General features: G+C 40.3%; 1 protein-coding gene across 1 annotated transcript; it reads right to left on the bottom strand.

Annotated features, from left to right (window-relative positions):
• Positions 1-23,968: 23,968 nt before the first annotated feature.
• LOC141720954 (putative BOI-related E3 ubiquitin-protein ligase 3) lies at positions 23,969-25,615 on the bottom strand. Its single transcript, XM_074523670.1, has 3 exons — positions 25,338-25,615; positions 24,725-25,067; positions 23,969-24,534 (listed from the first exon to the last, which is right to left on the bottom strand). Exons 1-3 carry the CDS (start codon positions 25,394-25,396, stop codon positions 24,037-24,039), a joined length of 900 nt encoding a protein of 299 aa, XP_074379771.1. The 5' UTR covers positions 25,397-25,615; the 3' UTR covers positions 23,969-24,036.
• Positions 25,616-26,762: the final 1,147 nt, after the last annotated feature.

Raw genomic sequence — 26,762 nt, 5'->3', positions numbered from 1 at the left:
TTTCAGGACTGAGAAACAAACAGAGGAAGCTATGGTCAGGGCTGCAGCCGAGCTTCACTTGCATGCCAGGCAGAGCGCTAATATGTCTGCAAGACTCAGGGCGCGTCTTGCCGTCACTGATACTGCCAAGAGCCAAGCTGAGGATAAAGTAAAATCTTTGGAAAAGTATATCAACTTGCTTGCCCAAGAGAAGAATGCTGAGATCAAATGCCTGGAAGGGGAGAAGGCGCGTCTAGAGTCAGAAAAGGTTGTGTTGGAAGGTAATGTCTCCTCAATGGAGAAAACAATGGACAGTGTTATCGCACTGAATTCCACCATGCAGCTGGAGCTTGACACTCTGAACGATGACAGGCTGCATGGATGGACGGAGGAGAAAAAGTTGGTTTACCATCATGGCTTCCAGGCTGGGTTTGAAGAGTGGTGCTCTGGGTTTATTGCCAACGACCCAGGGTATACATTTTCAAAGTTTGATGCTGACACCCAGATATGGGTCAATGATTTCAGGATTAGGGCCGCAGATTCTATCAAGAACAAGAGGATTTTTCTGGGCTTAGAGGAGGAGGACGCACCCCCTTCTCCTGCTCCACTTCAGACTCAACCTCCTCCTGCAAATGACCAAGACAAGCCCCAAGACGCGCCTCCTGCCTAGGACGCGCCCTATGTTTTTTCATGTATTTTTCCTGAACTATTTTTAAGGGTGCGGGCCCCTTGAAGCCTTGCAAGTTGTAAAGATTATTTTTGAACTTCATTCACTTGCACTTTTTACTTAAATAGTCATTTATATGGGCGTGTTTTGTGTTTAGGATGCGTCACCTTTGACTAATTATTATTTTTCCTGCTCACATAATAAGCAAATATCCGTAGTGGACGCGTCCTCTCTAGTTGGACGCGTCTTTATTTGTTTTAGAAAGTGCATGAGCACGGCACTACAATGTACTTGTGTATTTAATCAAGGCACAAAGCACCATGGGGCGCGTCCTAACTATTTGGCGCGCCTTAACATTTTCTCTCAGAAATACTTCATCTCTCAGGGAGGACGCGTCCTTGGTAGGGACTTGTTATATTAAAATTAAGGAACCATTCAACTGAAAGAGCATCAAACAATATAACTTGGGCGCGTCTTTGGAAATAGTACACTTCCTAGTTCCATTTTTACTCAAGTTTTATTGTTCCTTTTGACAGCCACTACTTCAGTTAACATTCGCATAGAACTATCAATCAGGGCGCGCCCTATGGCTAGGACGCGTCATGCAACCAAGCAAACAAAGCAAATAACTTTTTGGAAAATTTCAAAATTTTTATTTATAATGCGCTCTGGTGTCAAAAGTGCACCAGTCCCACGGCTACTATGCACTGTGGGGAAATAAATTCGAAATAATGACCCTTCAACTAGTTCCAAGGTAAGTAGTATATGCACTACCCCCCTAGGCTAGGAGGAATTTATTTAATTCTAGCCTATAATCCAGGCATAACCCTAAATATATAATAAAAGAGGTACGTAAGGGGTCAAAGCCGCGCCTTACTGGTAATACTTTTGGAGATGTTCCACATTCCAAGCTCGCGAAACCAGCTTCCCTTCCATATCTTCAAGGTGATAAGTCCCCTTCCACAAGATGGACTTTATTCTGTGTGGTCCTTCCCAATTAGCTCCAAACACTCCATGTTGGGGGTTCTTTGTGTTGGGCATCACTTTCCTAAGTACCAAATCTCCCACCTTCAACAATTGTCCCTTTACCTTCTTGTTATAATACCTTGCGGCGCGTTGCTGATACGCCGCTAGCCTTAGCTGAGAATTTTCCCTCGTCTCCTCTAAGAGATCTAAATGAAGCCTTTGATTAACCTCAGCATCTTCTTTCCTGTAACAATCTCTGCGGAGCGATCCCGATCCAACTTCCACGGGGACCATAGCTTCATAGCCGTAAGTCAGCATGAACGGCGTTTCTCCCGTGGTAGATCGTGGTGTAGTGTTGTATGACCACATCACCTTCGGGAGTTCCTCGGGCCAATTTCCTTTGCGTTCCTCCAGTTTGGTTTTGAGGGTATGCTTTATTATTTTATTAACAGCTTCTGTCTGTCCATTGCTTTGAGGATGATAGACCGTTGCAAACTCCTTCTTAATTTTCAACTCCTCACATAGTTGTCGCAACTCCTTGCTATCAAACTGCTTTCCATTGTCGGAGACAAGCTTGTAAGGGATTCCAAACCTGCATACGATGGAGTTGAAAACAAAATCCCTGATTTTCTTTGTGGTTATAGTAGCCAGTGGCATAGCTTCCGCCCATTTAATAAAGTAGTCGACCGCAACCACTGCATACTTGACGTCCCCTTTAGCTTTAGGTAATTCTCCGATAAGATCGATTCCCCACATGGTGAATGGACATGGGCTTACCATAGGCGTCAAGAGCGTTGCCGGCATAGACGAGTAATTTGCAAAACGTTGACAGCGATCACACGCCCTGACAAAGCTTGTAGCATCCTCTTTCATCGTAGGCCAATAATACCCTTGGCGCAAAACTTTCATCGCCAACGAGCTACCCCCCGAGTGATTGCCACAGATTCCTTCATGTACTTCTCTTAGGATGTAATTTCCTTCTTCTTCTTCGACACATCTAAGCAGAGGTTGATTGAACCCTCTCTTGTATAGAACTTCGTCGTATATCACATACCCTGCAGCCTGATAGCGGAGTCGACGAGCCTTAAACTTATCTTCGGGGAGTGTTCCCTCGCGAATGTAAGTCAGAATGGGCGTCATCCATGTTTCCTTGGGAGCCTCATCCACTTGCATAGTTTCTATCTCTGGGATACTAGGAATCTCCTGGATTTCAAGAGGGATGGATCCTAACAACACAGCCTCTTGTTGCGACCCCATTTTTTCCAGAGCATCTGCATTACTGTTCTTCTTCCGCGGAACACATTCCAATCTAACTTCTTTGAACATTCCAATCAGGCGCTGTGTACATCTCAAGTATAATTCTATTCGCGGGCCTCGCGCTTGAAATCCCCCGTTCACCTGATTCACCACCAGCTCTGAGTCACTTCTTGTAATTAGGTTTCGCACCCCCATCTCCAAAGCAATCTTCAGGACATTGATTAGTGCTTCATACTCCGCATCATTATTCGTTGCATAAAACTTGAAATGAATTGCGCTCATCAAATGATGACCTTCGGGAGACACAAGCACTATCCACGCGCCTGCTCCCCCATTGTTAACTGCCCCATCCACATGCAAGATCCACCAGGGATGTGGAAATTCCTCCAACGACTCCTCAGCATGAGGTGGCTGTAGCGTTACCAAAGCTTTGTCGTCAACTTCAGAATCAAATTCCAACAAGAAATCGGCTAAGACCTGCCCTTTGATCGCTGTCCGGGGCACATATTCCAAATCAAACTGTCCCTACTCCACAGCACATTTCAGCATTCTTCCCGATGACTCTGTTTTATGAAGGACCTGCCATAGCGGGTATGCCGTGCGGACTTCAATTCTACGGGCTTGAAAATACGGCCGCAACTTTCTTGATGCAAGAATCAGGGTGTAAACCAGTTTCTCCATGCTTGTATAGCGAGTTTCAGCATCGTGCAAGCGCTTGCTCACGTAGTACACCGGTGACTGCTGCCCATCTTCCTCTCTTACCAGAACTGCACTGATCGAATATTCAAACACTGCGAGGTACAGTATTAGAAATTCCCCATCCAACGGCTTTGACAACATAGGAGGGTTTCCCAGTTGCCCTTGATCCTTTTGAAAGCCTCTTCGCATTCTGACGTCCATACAAAGTCTTTCCCCGCTAATTTAATTGCCTTGAAAAATTTCTTGCATCTATCGGACGACTTGGAAACAAATCGATTTAACGCGGCGATTCTCCCAGTCAGACTCTGCACCTGTTTCACATTGGTGGGTGACTTCATATCCAACAATGCCTTGATCTTCGCGGGATTGGCCTCAATTCCCCTGTGGTTGACAATGAACCCGAGAAACTTGCCCAACTCCACGCCGAACACATACTTTTGCGAATTTAATTTCATACGAAACCTCCTTAGAATGTTAAACATCTCCATCAGGTGCTTGATGTGGTCACTCGCCACCTTGGACTTTACCAGCATATCATCCACATACACTTCCATAGTTCTGCCGATTTGATCCTTGAACATCATGTTTACCAACCGCTGGTAGGTCGCGCCAGCATTAATCAAACCAAACGGCATTCCTATGTAACAGTATAACCCCTGTCAGTAATGAAGGATGTATGTTCTTGATCAGGGGCATACATCGGAATTTGATTGTAACCGGAGTATGCATCCATAAAACTCAGCAATGCATGCCCCGCCGTCGCGTCAACCAACTGATCGATTCTTGGCAGCGGGAAGCTGTCCTTTGGACAGGCCTTATTGAGATATTTGAAATCCACACATATCCTCCACTTCCCATTCGGCTTCTTCACCAGCACTGGATTTGTAAGCCATTCGGTGTAGAACGATTCTTTGATTAGCCCCACCTCCAACAACCGGTCTACTTCTTCTTTTAATGCTATCGCCTTTTCCCCACTTACTGGGCGGCGTTTTTGACGCATGCCTTTGCAATTAGGGAAGATATTCAAACAGTGACACATTACTTCTGGGTCGATTCCTATCATATCTGAATGACTCCACGCGAAGACATCAAGATTTGCAATTAGGAAGCGGGTAAGACTTCCTCTCGTTTCATCATCTAACTGGGATCCCACTTTCAAAACCTTGCTCGGGTCATTTTTATCAACCAGAATAGATATTGTGTCTTCGGCCGGTCCCGTCTTTTCGGCGACATAGGGATCCTGGGATCCAAATCGAAATTAAAGTCCCGGGGGTCTTCGACCTCCACTTTTACATCTGAGGGCGCGTTCTCATGAGTGGGAGCATCCACCTCAAGATAGGGCATAGCTTTGTGCAACGCAGATGAAGAGGGCGCGTCCTCATTTGGAGGAGCATCAACCTCAATTCCATTTTCATGCCTCAAGGGCGCGTCCTCATTTTGAGGAGCATCCACCTTGAAGTTATTCCCGAGACCTTGCAAAATCTCACTTCTCCCTTCCAACTTTTCCCCGTTAACCTCCTTCTGTATGATCTCCTCTGCATGGCTCACCACCACTTCTTTCACGCTACGGATCTTCGAAACATGTCCCAGCGTCAAAAAAGAGTTCCCAGAGATATAGGTTTCTTCCTCTTCGGGGTCTTCAACGAAATAGTGGGCATGGACCTCTCCACTTGGTTTTGTATGAATATCTTCTACATTCTCAAAGGGGAGACCTTTTCCTCTGTACCTTCTCCTGCGGAATTCTTTAATAGCCTTATGATAGCAGTCGCGTGACTCATACTGTGACCCTCTCAGACTGCCAACTCTGTTTGGTGTTGGGAACTTTATCATCAAGTGATGTATCGAGGTTATCACCCTGAACGCTCGCAACCAAGGTTTGTTGACCAACACATTGTGCGCGGAATCCTGATCTAGCACCTTGAAATCTATCATTTGAGTAACCGACAAAGTTCCTTCCCCGAGCGTGACGGGAAGCCTGACCGAACCCATAACTCTCACTGCTTCCCCAGTAAAGTCAAAGACGTGCGCATCTTCGAAATACATGTCGCTATCCGGGAAACCCAGCTTTTTATAAGTGCTATAGTACAAGATGTTCGTAGAACTCCCATTGTCCAAGAAGACGTGATGTACATTCATTTCCCCAATAAGCAGGGTAATCACCAGCACATCGTTGTGAGGGTGATGCACCCACCTTGATTCTTTTTCCTTGAACGTAATATCAGTGGACTCTCCCTTAAAGACCTTCGAGGGTCGGTCTTCCAAGCTGTGGATGTTGGTGAGTGGTGGGTGTCGCGCTTCTCTCGCGTTTCTTTCCAGTGCTCGATTACTATCACCAACAAAAGGGTGTCCTCCAAAAATTGCCCTGATGCTGTCAGCCCTCTGAAACTTGACTTCTGCTGTTTTTTTCAACATCTTCCGCCCGCGGGGGCTGTCTTTCATCCCTACCCTTGTCGTCAATTCCCCTGCGTCGCTTCACCTTGTCAATCCATTCTCCTAGGTATCCAGCCTTGATCAATTCCTCAATTTCATCCCGCAGGTGACGACACTCATGGGTGTCATGGCCAGTAGACTCATGGTAGTCACAATACTTCTTTTTGTCTCTGCTCTGCCATGAAGTTAGACGGTCAGGATTCTTGAAGATTCCTCTATCCTTATTTACCTCAAAGATATGATCAATGGACGCCGCCAGTGGTGTATAATTGCTGACCCTTCTCTCGTAGTTCGACGGTGGGATTCATTCTCTCCGCGAGCTCACGGTGTTCACCCTATTAGGGCTTCTGGCATTTCGCCGATAATCTGGGCTCAAGGATCTGTCCCTTCTCTTGGATCGCCCCTTGGAGTTATGGGTATTGTCATTCTTCTTTGATTCTGCAAGCGACTGCTCAATTGCTTTGAACGACTCCGCATGCGCAAGCACGTCAGCTAGTGACACAGGGTCCTTCCCTTGCAGGTGCTTCCAGAAATCCGTTCCCACACGCAACCCAGCTATAAGCAGTATTTTCAGTGTCTCATCAGTTGCACCCCTCACCAAAGTGGATTCTGCATTAAACCTCTTAAAATACGAAGTCAAACTTTCTCCTTCCTTTTGTTTCACATTAGCCAGTGTGGTAACAGGTGGTGTATCCCACACGCAACCCAGCTATAAGCAGTATTTTCAGTGTCTCATCAGTTGCACCCCTCACCAAAGTGGATTCTGCATTAAACCTCTTAAAATACGAAGTCAAACTTTCTCCTTCCTTTTGTTTCACATTAGCCAGTGTGGTAACAGGTGGTGTATACTTCACTGCGGCTTGGAATTATGTTAAAAACAAAGTTTTCATCTGTTCCCAGGATGTGATCACACCTGGACCAAGTTTTTGGAACCACTGCTGAGCGCCTTCTCTAAAAGTGGCTTCCAGGAGACGGCATCGAGCCAAATCAGGTACTTGATATACGTCCATTTCAATGTTAAAACGCCCCAGGAATTCCACAGGATCAGAGTTCCCATGAAAACGCAAGTCATTGGTTGTATTCATGTATCCTGCGGGCAATTGCGCCTCCCTCACAACAGCAGCAAAAGGAGAAGGAGCTTGCGCAGTCGCCGTTACTCTTCCTCCCTCAAGATGGTTGAGCAACCTCTTGAGGTCGTTCACATTAAACGTCCCTACCCCAGGAATGGTTGAGCAACCTCTTGAGGTCGTTCACATTAAACGTCCCTACCCCAGGAATGGTTTGAACATTAGGATATTGGGGTTGCTCTGCGACTCGCTGAAATTCCCCTTGATTACCCCCCGGGTGTGGCGGTGGATCTCGCCGCCCCTCGCCCTGAGGCTGCGGCTGCGGCATGTCACCATTTTGGTTTTGAATATTTTCCCGCATGCGAGGTTCCTCTTGACCGCGTCGTGGAATTTCATCATTGTTTTGCATTCTTACTTGAATTCGCCCGCCATCCTGGTCATGAGGACGCGCCCCAGACCCATTACCAGTAGCACTGTGGGAAGCTACGGGAATAACGGCAGGGGCTTCTCCAGCGGAGTGTGCTCCACCTCTCCTACCATTGTAGGGTGCTCTTCCGTATTGATATCCCATTCTTCCTCGTCCATTCCTCTGATATCCCCGGTAGTAATTCCCAGACCTTCCTCGCGGAGGGGCACGCTCGTGCTCGCGGTGCCGCGCCCCATCATCCCTTTGGAATGCAGGGGGCACACGCGTCATGTCACGGGGCCTCGCTTCTCCGGCGTTTCCTTCTTTTTGCCATTCTACCAGCAACATCCTCAAATTATCGTCTTCCAACCTTATGCCAAGCTTCCTTTTCAAGGCTGAAAGATCCCTTCCTTCCTCATCTTGATTTTGAGTGTTCTCCGCATGACGACGCTCGTCCATCGTACGCCCAGACCTATGTGGGTGTGGCACAACCTGGTTACCAAGGCGAGGCCTTTCCCTACCCTCGGTGTCCTCATTAACAAGCTCCACAATAGGCTCTACATCATCAGAGTATTCCAAGCATCGCGGAGTGATTCGCGGGTTTTCCCCGCGGCCCTGGGTGTCTCCTTCAATTACAGGGGCTTTCCCCAAGGCATGACCGTGACGGGGGAAACGACGACCTCTCCTCGTCCTTCGACGCTCCACCGTGTTCAGTCTTGAGTGAAAACTGTTAAGAGTATCCCCCATGCGATACAACTGCTCCAAGATATCAGCGTTGCTGATGAGGACTGGAGGTGTCCCCCCCACATCAGGATCTCTTGGTGGATCCGCCATGTTTCTGGGAACGTAGGGTTCATGGCGAGTGTAGCCGCCCCCGCCTTCTCCTTCAGATCTGCCGTCACTTCCGTCATAAGAACTTCCATCACGATTATAAGACATCTTTTTCTCCTAAAATTACGACCTTAATTAGCACCCCCTCCTTCTAGCGCCAATTTGTTGACGGAGGAATCTGGTAACAACAAAGATTGAGGTTTCTCGCCGGAACTAAGATCTGTGATAGTGGTTCTTTAGCGGAAACTTAAGCGGTGTGTGGTGGTTTGTGATTGTTTTAGGCTGAGATTGATCAGAGTAAGTGGTGGCTCTCTTATCAGCTCTCAACTTCTTACCCTCTCAATGTGCCTACGTACCCTTTATATAGGGATCAAGCCTGACGTAGTTCTCGTAGAACAAAAAGTCTAATGGGTTTAGACCTCTTATCCCTAAATCCAGTAGAAGCCCATCCAAAGTCCGTCTTCCGCTAGCTTTAGGAATGTCCAACTATGAGGCCCAACCGCGAAGGCCCAACCGTGAAGGCCCAAGGCTCGTTCGTAATCGCAGGACTTCACGGATAGTGCATCTCCCTGCGCAAGGATAACATTCCGCTACAGCTATCTCCCTTGATGTACGGACGCAGGTATAGCCACGGTTCACCCCAAGTGCCAGACGCGTCCCTGTCCCCCGAATGAGGATAACCCACCAGATAGCAGGACAGGTGATCCCAAGCTCTTCGGTGTAAAGTGCAGGATGACTCCAAAGTTCTCCAACGAGGACACCCGTTGAATGCAAGAACAGAGTTCCCAAAGTACACACCAAAGTTAACCCCACATCCCCAATGAGGACACCCGTTGAATACAGGAGGAGGCCTTCAATCATGAGGCATACCCCTGGAGGCCTTCAAGCTTTTAACGAACATCCCCCTCCTTGACCGTCTCAAGGAAGGAATTCTTTAAAGAGTACCTGCAACAAATATGTTAGTAAAAGTAACTTTCATTGCTCCCCTCCATGCAAGCTTTTCCCTGAAGTCACCATTGAAAGCACATAGACCTATCACAGGTTGCGTCCTAAACCATTGGGCGTGTCCTCACCTTCATAAATCCAACCATGTTTCTTCAGCAACTGTTCCTTATAGCATGCCAAAGCTACAAGACGCGTCCTAACGGAGACAAGCGCGTCCTCCAACTCCCATTACAACAAGATCACATTTAGCCAATACATTCACCATGATTGACGCGTCCACACCAACTGGGCGCGTCCTTCTATACATACACTCTCATACTTCGTTGTTGCCAAACTATAGCTCGTCTTTTAAAAAATAGACGCGTCTTCCATGCTTGACGCGTCCTAACCTCCTGCAACGCAATACCGGGTTTGACCGCTCGTAATCCGCATTTGACCTGAGCCAAATTTTGCGTATAACAATATATTTACTGAAATTGCTAAATCTTTTCATCTGAGAGCTAGACAAGTGATGAAAACTTAGGCGACACAAGTCTAATAAGCTTGACTGCTTCGGAATCTTATGAACTGATCATAGTTTTATATCAGTAAATCTGCAATTAGGAATCATGATTCATCATTTCATGTAATATAGTTTCCATTTTCTTATTTAGGGCGAGAATGTTGGTTAATTAGCTAAACAGTAGTTAGTTCGCAGCAGGAGATGATTATGTGTTAGATTTATATCCACTTTCTGGTTTTTGTTTTTTGTTATTTACTGATATTATTCAAGAATTTCACAACTACTAGCATGTTCCAATTCTCTAACCGATTTTACGCAAATGACAGGAACTATGAAAGTTTATGCTTTGGGGACCACAAGGGGAACTGTGGAAGGATAGAGCCCCATCAGCAAGGCTGCTTTAGCTTCATTATGCTACAGACTCAGTATTTACCTAACATATTGATGCTAATTAACAGCTGGGACTCTATGTATTTAACAATAAAAGACTAGATATATAGATATGAGTCAATTGCAATTACAATCTTAAGAGCAATTATAATTGAAGTTAATCCAACTTTCAAGATGTTGGCCTCTCCTATCCAAACCACTCATACACAAAATATCTGAAATGAATCTGCCCTAATTGCTGCCTTCCCCATTTCTATTCACTTCTCCTTTTGAATTACTGTTCTGCCCTTGTCAATTTGCTGGTTGGACTCTTTTACCCTTCGCCCTCCGTGCATATGTTATCAGTACTGGTCCAGGCCCATTTGTTTGTTGGGCCACAGCATTACCCCAGCCCCAAAGAGCCACTTTGTCCTCAGGGTGAAAATCAGGGAATCGCAATTGCTAAACTTCAAAATTCTCCCATATCGCCTCCCAAACCGTTGAGTCTTTCCAATTGATCAGGACTTCCATTGACGAGTGCTCTCCCTTGTCTGGTGCTCAAACCTCAAGCAGTAACTCTGGCTCAGCTGAAAAAACTAGTTCAGGAGAAATGTGAGGTGTCACATAAGCTGATACTGGCCTATTGCCTTCTTTAGTTGCGAAATGTGAAACACATTATGGATTTTTGCTGTGGAAGGAAGATCAAGGCGGTAGGCTACTTACCCCATTCGGTTATTGATTGTAAATGGCCCATAGTAACGAGGTGCTAACTTCTCGTTTGCCCGTCCTGCTAATGAGAGCTAGCGATATGGCTGTAGACGTAGTTAACTTGTTCGCCTACCTTGAACTCCAAATCCCTACGCTGACCATCTTCATACAGTCTCATTCGCTGCTGGGCCAGAATCAAATTAGCCTTGAGATCATCTAAAACAACATCTCTTTCTATCAACTGTTCTTCCAATGATGCTACCGCAGTGGTGTTGTTGCTGAAATGTACCAAATGCGGGGGCTGCCTGCCATATACCACCTCAAACGGGGAAAATTTTGTAGAAGCATGAGTGGATGTATTGTACCAATATTCCGCCCACGGTAACCACTGTACCCACCCACGAGGCTTACTATTTATAAAACAACGAAGATACCCTTCTAACGCCTTATTTACCACTTCTGTTTGGCCGTCCGATTGTGGGTGGTTGGCCGTACTAGGTGCAACTGCGTTCCTTGAACCTTGAATATTTTTTCCAAAATAAGCTCATGAAGATCCTATCGTGATCCGACACAATAGTGCTGGGGTACCCATGTAAACGAACAATATCCTTGATAAATATTTGTGCCACTGTAGGAGGTGTGAAAGGGTGGGATAGCCCGATAAAGTGGGCTTATTTTTAGAGGCGGTCAACAATCACTAAGATAGTGTCCACCCCTCTAGATTTGGGAAGCCCCTCCACGAAATTCAAGGAGATATCTTCCCATATTCGACTCGGTATCAGTAGTGGCTGCAATAACCCCGCGGGCATTAATGATGAGTGTTTATGCTGCTGGCAAATTATACACTCCTTGACATATTTCGACACATCTGCCGCATACCTACCCAATACCATTTCTTCATAAGTCGTTGGTGAAGGGTTTTTAGCACATAAACGCAGCAAAAACATAAATTTAATCTTAAAAAAAAAACCAAAACCCTTCCCAGGATCCATGCGAAAAATAATATTTAATTCGTAGTTCAGTGTGTTTACCTTAAGAAGTTTTACGTTAATGGAAAGATGGAGGTCTTTAATAGCGATCCAAGAACGATGAACGGAGATCCTTAGCAGCTGCTCCTCAAGTGTGAAGCACTCCACCGGTATCCACTAAGAAAACGATGTAATGAAGGAGGAGAAGATGAAGAGAATTGGGATTTTATAAATCTTTTTGGTTGAGGCAAAAATAGGGTTTATAATAGTATATTTATAGGCAAAATTTCCAGCTGAAAATTTTCCCATAAAATATTATTATTATTAACCCTTTATTATTCTCACTAATAATTAAAACACCTTTTAATTATTAATCCTTTTTCTAAACTCTTTAGAAATAATTCTCTCACTTGATTTAATTTCCAAAAATTAAATTCTTAATTAATAATATTAAGAACCATTTCTTAATTAATTTATAATTAATTAAATCTCATTTAATCAATTATTAAATTTTCCAATTAATTATTTATTTCATAAATAAATAATTATCAGCCATTATTAATTAATTCCTCCACCATTAAATCATTCTCGTTTATGGTGTGACTCTGTAGGTTCAATATTAAGCCGGTAGTAGAAATAAATAATAATAAAACTATTTTATCATTATTTATATAAATTCTCTTATTCATTAAATATGATTAATTAATTAATCATATTTATTCTACATCGTGAGGGATACTTCTCAGCATATCGCGACTATCCGGATAATACAAATTCACTGCTTAGAATACCAAGAACTTATTCAGTGAGTAGTTACCGTACAATTAATTTCTTCTACCCTGCAATGTCACGATTAAATACAAGGCATGGAACTTGTGTCAAGCCTATCTTATTTAATCACTTGCTTTCCATTCAATATGCTTAGTTCTATTTAATGTAAATTAGAAACTCCTTTCTAATTTCATTCACTCTGGCCAGAGATTCCTGAACTAACATAAGTGGATTAGCATTGAATATTCTCTTCCTACACTGAAAGGGGTAGATCCTTTATTGATCATACACTATCTTCGTGTACAAATTCCTATACCCAGTAGAGCCCTTATAATTGTCCCTTGAGACTAAGAACTAAACCAAAGCATAGTTCAGTGTACACAAGATGACTATGATGACCTCAAGTCTAAGGATACTTGTACAACTATCACTATGTGAACAACTGCTGACACATGAGTGAACTCCATCAGTTGTTCAGCTGTGTGAGTCATGTTCAGTGAACTTATTCTATAATAAGCACCTACATACTAGCTATAGTGTCACCACACAAATGTCTATGAGAACAGACATCCTTCATAATGAAGCAAGCATAGTATGTACCGATCTTTGCGGATTATTTATTATCAGTTAGTAATCCTACGACCAGGAATTATTTAAGTTTAGAGTTATCATCTTTTAGGTCTCATTATTATGATCTCATCACAATCCATAAAAAATTTTACTCTAAACTGTGGTATATCTTATTTAAACATTTAAATAGATAGAGCCCGCAATAAAAACAAAACAAGCCTTTTATTAATAAAATGAAATCAAAACAGATTACATAAAAGTTATTCCTAAATCCTCATACATGATTGGACTTAGGACATATCTCTTTCAGTTGGTACGTCTTGCACTTTCCCGAATGACCCCCAATGGGTGAATCATGATACTTCTTTAATAAGGCTACCATCAATTCAGAGTTATGAGACACCACCAACCTTCCTTTGTACCGAACTATGTCATGCACCAGTTCATACCCTTTTGGGCATGGTTTTCCTTTTGCTAAATCAGCCTTAAGTTGCTGAAGAAATTTATCCACGTGTATCATTTTGAGTATATCTTGCCACTCCACTCCCCCGGCCGAAACCATGACAGTGCGTCGAATGCCTTGTTACTGTTGCCCGGCTTGTACTCAATCTGAAAATGATAGCCCATCAATTTACTCACCCATCTTTGATAATCCATCCATATCTCTCGTTATTCCAATAAATACTTTAAACTCCGTTGGTCTGTTCTAATTACAAATGGATGGCCTAAGAGATAAGGTCTCCATTTTTGCACCGCAAGAACAATGACAATCAACTCCTTTTCATAAATAGACTTAAGCCTTGTTCGCTTCCCCAAAACTTTACTAAAATACGCTATTGGATGCTCGTTTTGGAGAAGCACTGCCCCTAAACCGAAACCAGAGGCATCCATTTCCAAAATGAAGGGCCTGTTGAAATCTGGCATGGAAAGTACATGGGCTGTAACTAGAGCATGTTTTAAAGTTTCAAATGACCGAGTTGCATCTTCATTCCACCCATATGCATCCTTCTTTAGTTGTTTTGTGAGTGGATATACAATGTTTTTATAATTTTTAATGAACTTACGGTAGTACCCCGAGAGACCAAGGAATCCACGGAGATCTCAGATGTTGTTGGGTTGGGGCCATTCAATTAGTGCATGTACCTTGGCAGGGTCTACTGTTACCCCGTGTTGTGATATTATATGGCCTAAATAAGCCACCTTCTATTTCCCGAATTCACATTTTTTCTTATTTGCATAAAGTTGTTGCTGCTTTAACACTTCCAGGACAATCCCAACGTGTTCCACATGTTGTTTGGTGTCCGGGCTGTAGATTAGGATGTCGTCGAAGAAAACGAGAACAAATCTACGGAGATAGGGCCGAAATACTTCATTCATTATAGCTTGTAAAGTAGCGGGCGCATTGGTTAACCCGAATGACATGACCAAGAATTCGTAATGGCCTTCGTGGGTCCGGAAAGCCATTTTTGGAACATCCTCCCTTCGCACCCTTACATGGTAATAACCAGATTTCAGATCCAGCTTGGTAAAGATTGATGCTCCCTGTAGCTCATCCAATAATTCATCGATCATTGGAATTGAGAATTTATTTGGAACAGTTACCTTGTTTAGGGCGCGGTAGTCAACACAAAACTGCCACGACCCATCTTTTTTTTCACCAATAGAACCGGACTCGAGTAAGGACTGCTCGATAATTGGATAATCCCAACCGAGAGCATGTCATGAATAAGCGTTCAATCTCATCCTTTTGTACTTGGGGGTATCGATAGGGCCTCACATTTACGGGGTCAGACCCTTCCTTCATCACTATATTATGGTCCTGGTGCCGTTTAGGAGGCAGACCTGTAGGCATCTCGAAAATAGTATGATAATTGCATACAAGTGGGGCTAAAAAATTTGGTACCTCATTTTTTTCCTTTGTATTTTGAGTCTACACATCCCCGAGAAGGTTAAATTCCACCCAAAAACCTCCTCCTGTCCTACACAATGTCTTCATCATGGCTTTAAGTGAAATTCCAGTTCGTCCTAATGACGCATCCCCTTTCAGTGTGACCAATTCACTTCCCATACTAAATTTTATGGTTTGTGCTTTCCAATTTGCGGTCATGGTGCCCAGTTTTTCTAACCATTATAGACCGAGTATAAGATCTGAATTCCCCAGTTCAACAGGCAAGAAATTTTTCACTATGGTCAAGTCTTGAATTTCCACCACCACTGACTTGCATTCTCCTTGTCCCTGTACCATCTCCCCCGTACCCAAGGAAACCCCGAAACTCTTGTCATTAGTACAAATTACCCCCAACTCCTTCATTGCGTGCACTGCTATAAAATTGTGGGTGGCGCCCGGGTCGATTATAACCACCACCGGAATGCCATTCACTGTCCCTTTCAGTTTAAAAGTCTTTGGGCTTGTAATCCCAACCACCGAGTTTAATGATATCTCTGGATGAGTTTCATCCTCTTGCCCTATTTCGTCATCACCAGGAGACTCCACTGAACCCATTTCCTCCTCGCATGACCCCTCCTCTTGAGTTAGTAGCACACTAAGCTCTCTTCTTTGGCATTTGTGCCCGACATTCCATTTTCCATCACACCGAAAGCAAAGGTTTCTTGCCCGTTTATCCTGTAATTCCTTCTCGCTCAACCTTCCTATATATCTAGTCTTTTATTGTTAAATATATAGAGTCCCAACTATTAATTAACATCAATATATATTGGGTAAATATCGAGTCTCTAGTAAATTTGTCTCAGAGGGAGCGATTGGAGAAGATATAGGAGAAACTAGAGGCGACACACAGCTCGATTCGTGAGATTATCATAGTGGAAGTGTCGGCGGCCGTTAAGGGAGCGATGGCGGCAATACAACAGTCCTTGGTTAACCTATCTGTCACCAGTTTTGAAGAGGTAGCAAACCAGCAAGATGACATGCTCACGACATCTATTACTCGATTGGAGGGTCACATAAATCGAGCTAGAGATACTCAGGAATCCCTCATATCTTCCATGCGGGATGACCGGGTCAGGTTCCGACCGGACATCAGATCTGCTCTCACATCACTATCGCAAAATAAATTGAAGCAGAAAGAAGGGGTTGAAACAAATGAGGATGGATTGGTGGTTGGAGAGGGTAGCAGTACGGCAGAGCGACGAAGCGTGTTCGATCTAAATGGGTTGGGTCGAAATATGGGAGCTGGGTCGGGTTTGCATACTGGGCAATTGAATACCGGGTCGGGTCTGGGTTGTGGATCCGGGTATGGAGGCGGGTCGGGTTTTGGCGGAAATGGTCAGAACTCATGGATGCATAATAAATTGGACATGCCTTTATTTGATGGCAATAATCCTGACAGATGGATATTGAGAGTAGAGAGATTTTTCACCTTTTATGGATTAACAGAGAAGGAGAAAGTGGAGGCCATTGGAGGGGCAGGCACTCTTGTGGTTCCAGTGGGAACATCGCAGGCGTCCTATAGAAAGGTAGGATCAACTTAAGGCATTATTGCGTCGACAATTCCGCTCCCAATCAGCGGGTACCTTGCAGGAGCAATGGCTGGCACACAGACAAGGGGGTGATGTCACTGACTACCGATTAAAATTTATTGAGCTTTTAATGTGTCGGAGGAGTTGTCATTGGGGCATTTTTTAAATGGCCTCCGTGAAGATATTCGAGCTGAAGTGAGGTTGTTGGGGCCGGTCACGGTGGACCACGCCATGGAATTGGCTCACATGGTTGAAGACAAAATGCGTTGTGGAAGACAAAAAGGGGAAGGCAAAATGGGGCTCAGTTTCTCGAACAAAGTTAGTAACTGGGGAGGGCAGTCTGCCCAATCACCACGGACGTACCCAAATAATGCTAGTTCGTCACCTAAATCATACGCTACGTATGCTTAGTCTGGAATTTCAACGGGGAGCAATCTACTTGCCACACCAAAACCACTAGGAGAGTGAGTCAATTGCAATTATATTTTGAAGAGCAATTACAATTGAAGCTAATCCAACTTTCGAGATGTTGACCTCTCCTATCCAAACCACTCATACACAAAATATTTGAAATGAATCTGCCCTAATTGCTGCCTTCCCCTTTTCTATTCGCTTCTCCTTTTGAATGACTGTTCTGCCCTTGTCAATTTGCTGGTTGGACTCTTTTACCATTCACCCTCCGTGCATATGTTATCAGTACTGGGCCAGGCCCATTTGTTTGTTGGGCCACAACACATTAAGCCTTTCCTACAGAGTGAATCTTTTCGTCTTGCACCTTGAGAATCGGCTTCCTTTAAAAGGCAAATTGTATACTATATATTTTGTTATTTATAATCAGCTAGGCTTGCAGATATGACGACTGGCTTTATGGCTTATCACACAAGGACCTATTGGACTTGGCACACTATTTGGAACTTCTCTGGTAGATGTTATTAACATTGTAGCTCTACATATCCAAGAAGATGAAGATCAATTTTGTTAGATAAAAATCTCGTATTATTTTATAACGCAGTTACAAGGCCATAGCCTGGGCCTCAGGATCTAGAGAAATGCAGTTTTACACTTATTTTCTTAATGAGGTTGTTTCCAGGTTGAACTTGTGACTTGACCGACAACAACAAGAGAAGACACTAGCTAGAAATGTAAGACCTTCTTGAAATGTTAATAAAAATTAATGACTCGACATCTCCTTCAATGTAAGATCAATCTGGTTAGGGAGTTCAACAACTAAACATTGCATAGTTTATGTGAATGATCAATACCATATATGTGCGTCTGTGTACTCCAGTTTACATGATTCCCTGACACGGTTGATTGGCAGCATGTTATGTCAGTCGCAAAGTTTAGTCCTTGCCTTTCCACTGTGGGTGCTACTATCACAGGAGGATTACAGGAAAGAGGAAAAGAGTCTGAAAGCATAGAGCATCTAACTTTTACTCTTGATAGGGATTCTTACCGTGAAATGGAATCATGATTCTCACTTTCACAATTATTTTTAACTTTTTAGCTGAGTGATGTAGGACCTGAATACCACAACGAAATAAATACTGAGAAAAGAGTACGAATAATTTTCAGTGATCAAACATTAACGCCATGATCCTCTCTTAAGCAGAGATGTTATTTTCAGTTTTACCCTGATCCTGATGCTCTATTACGGTTTCAAAAGAAAATCAGTTTTCGACTTAAAGTCAGGATGTTGATATAACATCCATGCCACAACCGAATGCATACCCTACCCTACAACCCGCTACGGGTCAGTCCAAAAACGATTTGAGATAACAGTTTACCTCTTTTGGAAAATTTGGCTAATATCTGCTTACATCTCACACTTTTAGGTTCTTCGAACATAGTTTAAATTACACTTGCAAATTTCAAAATCTGAAACATATTTTCACCGGGATTGTAGGTTATAGTGATGGCCTTAGTTACTTTTCTTGTAGGGTTAAGAATACTTTTCTTGACCCCTCAAATGCCGCCCCAGAAAACTCTTACCTAATTTACTTTACCAAATGTGAGTGTTATGTAACATGATTTGATTGTTAAAGGTGTGTGAGGTGTTGTTTTTGGTTGAGGACAAAACATGAATAAATAGACTAGTAGAAAAGAAGCAAATATTTTCAAATTTTCAAAGATCATGGACTAGCTAGCTAGCACACGAGTCACGAGTGCCCCTGCTTTTAACAAGGCAAGAAAGTTTGGAGTATCCATCACCATGGCCCCCTCCATCTAAATTGCCTTCAAATGCTAAATTCGTGACAGATTATTAGATCTTTTTAGATGGCTAATACAAATCAGAAGCTGTTTAAACCTCAGGCTGATGGAACTCTTGATATATGTCCAACTTCTATCACATCAAGCGCTATAAAATCTGGCTATTGAGGACCAGTTCGATATTATTGTGACGAGTACGTCGGACATAACGTCAAAGAAACTAACGTACGTGTTATATTGTATGATGTATGAGAAAGCAAACAAAAGTTTGAAGTTGAAGGGGGAAAGGGAGGTTGTTTGTTTTTTCAATTTTTTTGGAAAATTAAGTTTAATGTTCAAATGAATTGAATACGAAGCTATCATGTAAGTTGTGAAATCGGTATATCAACCTTTTAAAACTCTGCAATCTGTGTTTCCGCAAAACCCCACCACCAAACAAGATTTTGCAGTATAAATTCATATCAACTTCAGTGGACAAGCTAGTCGACCATTATTCCCATTATATTTCCTCTCTTTGCACTTGCCTTTATCATGGTATAGGTTAATATGCTTAGAATAGTTCTAGTTCTTCCCCTTTGAATCAATGAATAATTTGCGACTGGTGACCTGTCATTGTCTGAATCGTCGACCGAAAGCACACATTTATATGAATTTTGTGTTTGGTAGAATAGTACGTATGACGATGACTTCAAGTCTAAACCATTATCACATTGTGATTGGTACTTTGAGTTGAGAGATAAACTTGTTTAGTTTTGTAGAGCGGAACAAAGCAAAGGGAGCTGGTGTTAATTTGTTTATTGCATGCTTCTTTCAAAACAAGGAATGGCCATGCCTCTTAATTTGTTGGCCTTTTGATTTGTTTATGTTCGTGATTCATCAAAACAAACCAATTAAAACATATTTTCTATATCTACCCTTTACGAGTAGGGAGTTTATTAACAAAACCAATGGCTCTAAATCTCAAAATATTTGGCAAAAAAGTCATTTTTATATTCATATATTAGTATTTCAAAACTTCCCCCGCTCGAAAACAAAAAATTAATCTCCGAAAAATTCAAGATATCAAAGAAAGATCTTTTACAGGATCTAATTACAAATCTTAACATATTTTATTTTAGAAAATAAATTAGCTTATGCAGACAACTGTCGCTCAAAAATTATATAAATAATATATTTATCTATTATTTTATTCGTAAGATGTACTAAAAAATGTACGAAGGCCAATAAAAAATTTCCATAGTATATATATGAATATGAGTGACCGATACAATAAAAAACTGGGTCATGGGCTAATGATATATAATTAATGAATCTTTGGAACCGGCTTGCTTAATGGTAATCAAATCAAGAATATTATATCTAAAGTTTCACACACTAGTGACTACAATGTTTTCCTAATCAACAAACCGGTGCTCACCATTGTTGTTTTTGTTCTTCACAAATACACAAGTTTAGACAAAAGTTTGGATGTCACACCTAGCTTATAATACTTGGAATATTTAGAAAAACCCCTTGTTCACATTGCTTGACTTAAAATCACAAATTTAATAATTGCTACAAAAATTAGGAATGTAGTCACTTATCTTATATATTCTTACATCAAACTATTGCTTTGATTAATAGAGATATTAGATTTATTATAGAGTTAGATAAGATGGTGGGGCATTGACAAAATATGAAAATGACTTAACATTTAGCCAGAAAATAAAAGTTCATATTTTTAGTATAGAGCCAACATCACATCAACTTAACAATAATATCGTGATTCGTACGGTGAAGAACATTTCCCATTTCCCAGCCTATTACATTCAAGAGCGTTTGAAATAATGCTGGTTATAAAACCACACCTAAAGCATCAACTTTTATTTAGCTCAAGTTTGTTTCCGTTAAATTACGATTTACGTTTTCTAAACTTTTAGCTGTTTAAAACGCCGGAACGGTGAATTATATGTTATCTCAAATTTATTTTTAAAATTTGTCCTGAATAATGTAACATGATATTTGTCATATTTTAATTTGTGAACACATGAATAAATGCGGGATCTCATCTTATTTTCAGGAGGAAAATTATCAAGTATGCCTCTTTTACATCAATATTTTTGAACAATTTTGGGAGCCGTTTTCGGGATTATAGCATTTTTCGAATTAAATAATTACGCTGCTCATAATAAAAATGATAAATATTTTGTCCCACTTATTTGTTTATAATTTTTTCTCATACTTGACATACATTTCTTATATGTTTTATAATTACCAACAAATCTCATGTATGAGCGAGAATCAAACCCACAATCTAGAATGATAAAAAATTAGACTTTAATCAATTGATCTATATCATTAAGGCGGCTTTAAAATATAATTTTATAATTTACTTATTTTTGAATAAAAATTAAAATATTACATTTTTATGTAAAAATTTTAGGAAACTATTAATGCTTTAAAAAACACGAAAAGGAGTGAGGGAGTATGTCTTAATAGTTATTTGTCAGAAATTCGAATTTACGGTGAATACATGCAGTTGTATATTATTATAAGTCTGTGGCTGCTGGATTTTGAATGTGCAAATACATCTATTTTTGGGTAAAATTGACAAATATAACCTGTTTTTAAAGTTTTTGAACAGAAATAACTCTTTTCAAAATTTTGGACAATAATGGCCGTTCTAATATATAAGTATGAAGTGCTTATTCTGTTTTTAACTAACTCATGCGCATCAAGGTGGGTCAGGGGTATAAGTGGGAGGAATAACATAATTACAATAAATATTTATAAAATGTAAATTAGGTTCAATATCGTTTATAGGTTCTGTATCTTCATATAAATACTGTTAAATACTCCTATCTCAATTGCATATTACATATATTACTCTACCATTTAATGTGTATTAAACATTATGCTACTATCATATGTATATCCCGCCAGTTAAAATTGATAATTTTTTTAAAACCGGCTATTTTTATCATTTTATCACCAAAAATAGTTTATTTTTGTCACTCGCCCTATTTTTGCCCCTACCACAGCATTCTGCAAATAGGAATCCGTGTAAATATCCATCTGCCAGTCCCCTCGAAGTCCCTACCTCGGAAATTATCTATATCTATTTCACAATTATTTATGAATTATAGGTAGTTCAAAAGGAGAGATCTAGTACCCCCCTCTGATCAATCCTGTTATTTTGTTGTATTATCATTTAGCTAGTTGAAAAATCAACATCGAACTGCTAGTAGATCAAACATGACAACAGCCATACATATAGCTAACTTACTGCTATTATATATACATCATATCATGTCGTGTTTCACACGATGATTATATATTTGTTAGCTCTGTTGGGGATTAAATCAAAAGTATGAATCCCACAATTAGTATTTCATAAAAAATAATATATTTTAAGATAATAAATAAGATGTATATTACAAAGTATAATTAGCATAAGTAAAAGGAACTGGCAAAATATATATATCCTCGATAATTAAATAGAGTTGTAAGGGGTGCAATTTTTATATACATATATTAAGGATCAAAATTAAAAAAATAATTACAGACTCAAAATAAATTTAAATTTGGGGGCACATATTTTTAATTTTTATTCTTATAATTGATAAGACACGCATACACTAGGGGTCGAACTCTTAACCTTCCGCAACGGGTACAAGATTTCAACCACTACACCAACACTTTATCAACAATTTCGTACTTGGTTGGATCGACATAAACAGTATTGATATGTTAGTTCCTATAGTTCTTTTGATTTCTTGTTGAGCATAATTTTTTTCGCTGCGGGCTTTATAAATCTCAAGGCCGGCTCTGCTCAGTTTGACATATGAGTCGAGGCGAGTATGTGTTGAATCCCGACCAAAGTCGACTTGGCTTGAAAGTTGAAAACTCGGCCGGTTCGACTCTAAACCAAACTCGAACTTGTTTATAATTACATTAAATTATCACTAAACCTTTTTATTAGTTTTTAAATTGATGAGCTCGAGAGTATACCCGGACTCGACTCGTTAAAACTATATTGGTGAATTAAAAAAGTCGAGTTAAGTCAAAAATTTACACTCATTAAACTTAAACACAGCTATATTCGTTTAAAAAAATTTGAACTCGGACTCGTGTATCAATTATCCGGCTCGCCCGAATAACAATTCTAACAATACTCTTAAATAAGTGACTATACTTTGATGCGTGAACTTTGTACCCCAAATACGATTTTATTTCTTTCACGCACATCATGCATCTCTTTTCAATCAATGTGATGCACTTGTCAAGTTGATTACAGAATGTACAAATACACCAACTTTGAATATAAGATTGATAGAACACCACAATAAGATGACAATGAATGCAAAGAAGATGCAGCTGGACTATTCCTCTTAAATATTTGCACGGCAGAAGCAAGATTTCTTGGTGGTCCAAACACTCCTATCAAAAGCCCTCCAGTCTATTCCTCATTGCCTGATTCTCTGGCTACACAGAAGCGACATTTGCGCCTCCTACTTGTCATTCTCATGCACTACGTGTCACTCCCTCTCTACGTTTACCTAATCTCTCTGCTAACTGCTAATTTACATTATCAACTTGTACATAATTCCACTACAAATATCAAAGCCTGCTAAATTGCAAAGCTGCGTACATATATGTAAATCCATAAATAGTATCAGAAGAAGGGGTGTTTGATTCATTGTTAATGAGTGTTTGGATTAACAATTTAGTTGAATAGAATTGAACCTAATTCCCTTCAAGTGAGTGTATCAACCCCGGCATATCCTTGAATTCATTTCATTCTGGTTCCCATGCCCTCCATTTTCATTCACATTCTCATTCTCATCATATATATCCAAACGCCCCCTGATAAATGATTCACTTATTTGTGTTTAGATAAATAAAAAAGAGTCCCCTACTTGCAAAGTAGATGTAACATTGGTGATCTTACTCTATGGTGGACCAGAAAGAATTGAAAATACTTTGATAATCGTAAAAAATTGTTATTTATGATATATGATCCAGTTAAGCGTTTCTCCCAACAGTTTCCGTTGGTTGTTAATTTCTTATGCATTATGATTCATTCTGCATAACTGCATGTACAATGATATGCCCTATCATGTATTCAATATACATTAATGTTTAGAACATCTATGGCTAGACATATATGAAGAACTTCATCATACTTAATCCAAAAGTGAAATCCAAAACATACTACATTCCTCTCTTAAAAATCAACATTTGTTAACGACTAAACTAGCATTTGTTGTTAATTTACAAACCGGACAAATATTAAGACCCAATCCACACATAGTACAAACACATAGATGCCTGCATGGCAACAACAACACGCATGATTCCTCTTTTCCGCACTTTCTACACCAATTTCCACCTTTACCAACGTTGTTATCCTCTTCTTCTCCTCCGATATTGCTGCTGCAACACGACTGAGAATTCTCAGCGCCTCTGGCACGGTGCCTCATCACTTGTTCAATGTTAGTTCTGAGAGTTGTCACAGTCGCCTCATTTGATTCAGCCAAGTTTCTCCACATCTGGTTTTCGATACTGAGAGATTTAACTTTTTCATGTAACACCCGATTTAATTTCATCATCTTGTCCACTTCATCTTCTTTTGCTCTTAAATTATTTACTATTACGTCTTCCACCGCTGCTAATATTCTTCTCTTGTTAGCTTCTCGATGCTCTTCGATTCCTGATCTAATCTTCACCACCTACATATATATATATGGATTTAGATAATTCAAAATTATCACATTAATTGCTTTAAACCAAGATTTATACGTACATATACGAAGTACAGAATAATGACTAACATAAATTTGTACTAATGTGTATGTGACCGGTGATTAACGTCTATATAAGGTAACATGATCAGAAATAAATACTGATATTTAAACTTACATGTTGAGCGATGAAATTATCAATCTCAAGTTGCTGGTATCGGATCATAAGCGAGATATCTTCACCTAGAAATGAGGTGGAGCTATTATTGTTCAGATTATTTTGGTTGCAGTGTAAGTGATAAAATGAATTCCTGCTTCGTTTTCTATTAAGTGGAAGTGTGGGAGGGATGCCACTGTGTGTCTGAGGTTGTGGATATTTAGTCGTAAAGGAATCAGTGATGGCTGAGCCGTAGATCGGAAGCAATGTCTCCGTCGTGATTTCGGATGGTAATATTAGCCCTCCATGTCCCAGTGACGTTCCGTACATTTTTAAATTTTCATCAATGCCGTTCAACAGCTGTCTGCAAGTAAAATTGCTTAAATCGTCACTGAAACATAATTAAAAGAAAATATAAAATGAGAAGATACAAAAACTGAAGATGAGTGATTTTTGTAGTTGAGACCGGTGAAGTTAATTCAAATAACTACGAAAATACTAACAAATTTGCATCAAAATCACCTGTTTCGGCTATACAATTCACAAGTTTTCATGTTTGTTTGTATTAGAGCACGACTCTATAAACATAACAGAGAATAGATACGAATTATGCTCGGAAATGTGAAAATTGTACCTGTTATTGCAAACAAGTTGAGGATGCAAGGAATTCAGATGCCGAGCTTCAACTGCCATTAAGATAATTAGTTTCTTGAATATTGTTGATTCTCTTTATATTTTTCTGTATGCGAGCACATAGGTGTATGCAACCATGTCTATAGAGAAGAGTTGATATAAGTAATAGTTTGGTAGGTTGCTTGCTTTAGTTTACAGAGAAAGGTTAGCGGGTGCTGAGCAAATAAACAAAGAAAAACTCACATCTAGGGGGTGTGCTGTGGGTTGGCCTCATATATTATAGTAATTACATACTTTATAATTTATATCAAATATTCCAAATCTAGTGACTTTATATTTTGCGACCAAAATATCAAAAAAAAAAAAAATCAACAGTATGGAAGTTAGGAATTGGTTCTACTCCGTTGTTTCATAGGAGTATTCTCAATTTTTTGAGTACTCGTTTTCACTGCTCCGGAGAGCACTCAATTAAATCGAGCAAGTCGACCTCCGATTTACGAGTACTTGTCCGAGTCGAGTTCAAGCCGATTCGGTTTATATTACACCCCTATGTAAGAGTATCTGCGAGAGTGTGTGTATTTGACTGTGATATTTAAATCTAGTTATTAAAGGAGTTGTTTGCGGAGTGGTATGAAGTTGAAATTAAAAATCCGGTTAAGTTGATTTGAGGTTGTGATATCATTCTTGATATCATGTACTTGATTGAGTTCTATATGTTAGTTAGATAGACCAAATAATGCATTTCAAGTAAAAAATCCGGATATCTTAGAATATAAGTCATCGTTATCCATCAGTCGAGTCTTCAACAATTACTCCAATAATTACAATTCGATTTTACCAATGAATGAGTATGCAAACATACGTTTCATGATTGTCTAAATCATGATAATGAAACTCTCGGGTATCATGCTAAGAATCTATAATACTTAATAACTACTCCTTAATTTACCCATGGGTAAAAAAAATTACACACGACACAATTCATATACATTTTGCTAGATCCATGAACTATCTAATTAACTTAATTTTGACCCATTTCATAATTAAGGATATATTTTAAAATTTAAATTCAAATTAATATATTGCCATTTGTAATATTTTTGAATTTTGAATCTCAAATTAATATATTTTTGTGCATTCAGTTGAATTAGATTTGATTGATATATACACATACACAAATTCAAACACACATATAATCAATTAGTTTTCTTCTCACAACTTTCAAATCTCAGAATCTCATTAATCTCTCTCTTTTTTGTTGGTTACATGCAAATTTTAACCGGGTTTCATTTGTTAATGTAACACAATGAATAAAAATAGGTTAATAAATCATATTTCAATACCAGAAGTTGTGCATCATGTAGTTGATTCAAATATATACCTAATATCGATTACACTATACACAAGCGATTGAATTTTATTATTT

This window comes from Apium graveolens, chromosome 4 (genome assembly GCF_009905375.1).
Source record: "Apium graveolens cultivar Ventura chromosome 4, ASM990537v1, whole genome shotgun sequence".
Lineage (NCBI taxonomy): Eukaryota > Viridiplantae > Streptophyta > Magnoliopsida > Apiales > Apiaceae > Apium > Apium graveolens.
Note: the sequence above shows the minus strand (reverse complement) of the source record. Positions and strands in the feature narration are given on the sequence as shown.

Coding starts and splice junctions, on each gene's coding strand:
- LOC141720954 (XM_074523670.1), bottom strand. CDS start 25,396: ATGGCAGTTGAAGCTCGGCATCTGAATTCCTTGCATCCTCAACTTGTT. Junction 25,068..25,337: donor CAACTTGTTTGCAATAACAG/GTACAATTTTCA, acceptor TTTTACTTGCAG/ACAGCTGTTGAACGGCATTG. Junction 24,535..24,724: donor ATAATTTCATCGCTCAACAT/GTAAGTTTAAAT, acceptor ATATATATGTAG/GTGGTGAAGATTAGATCAGG.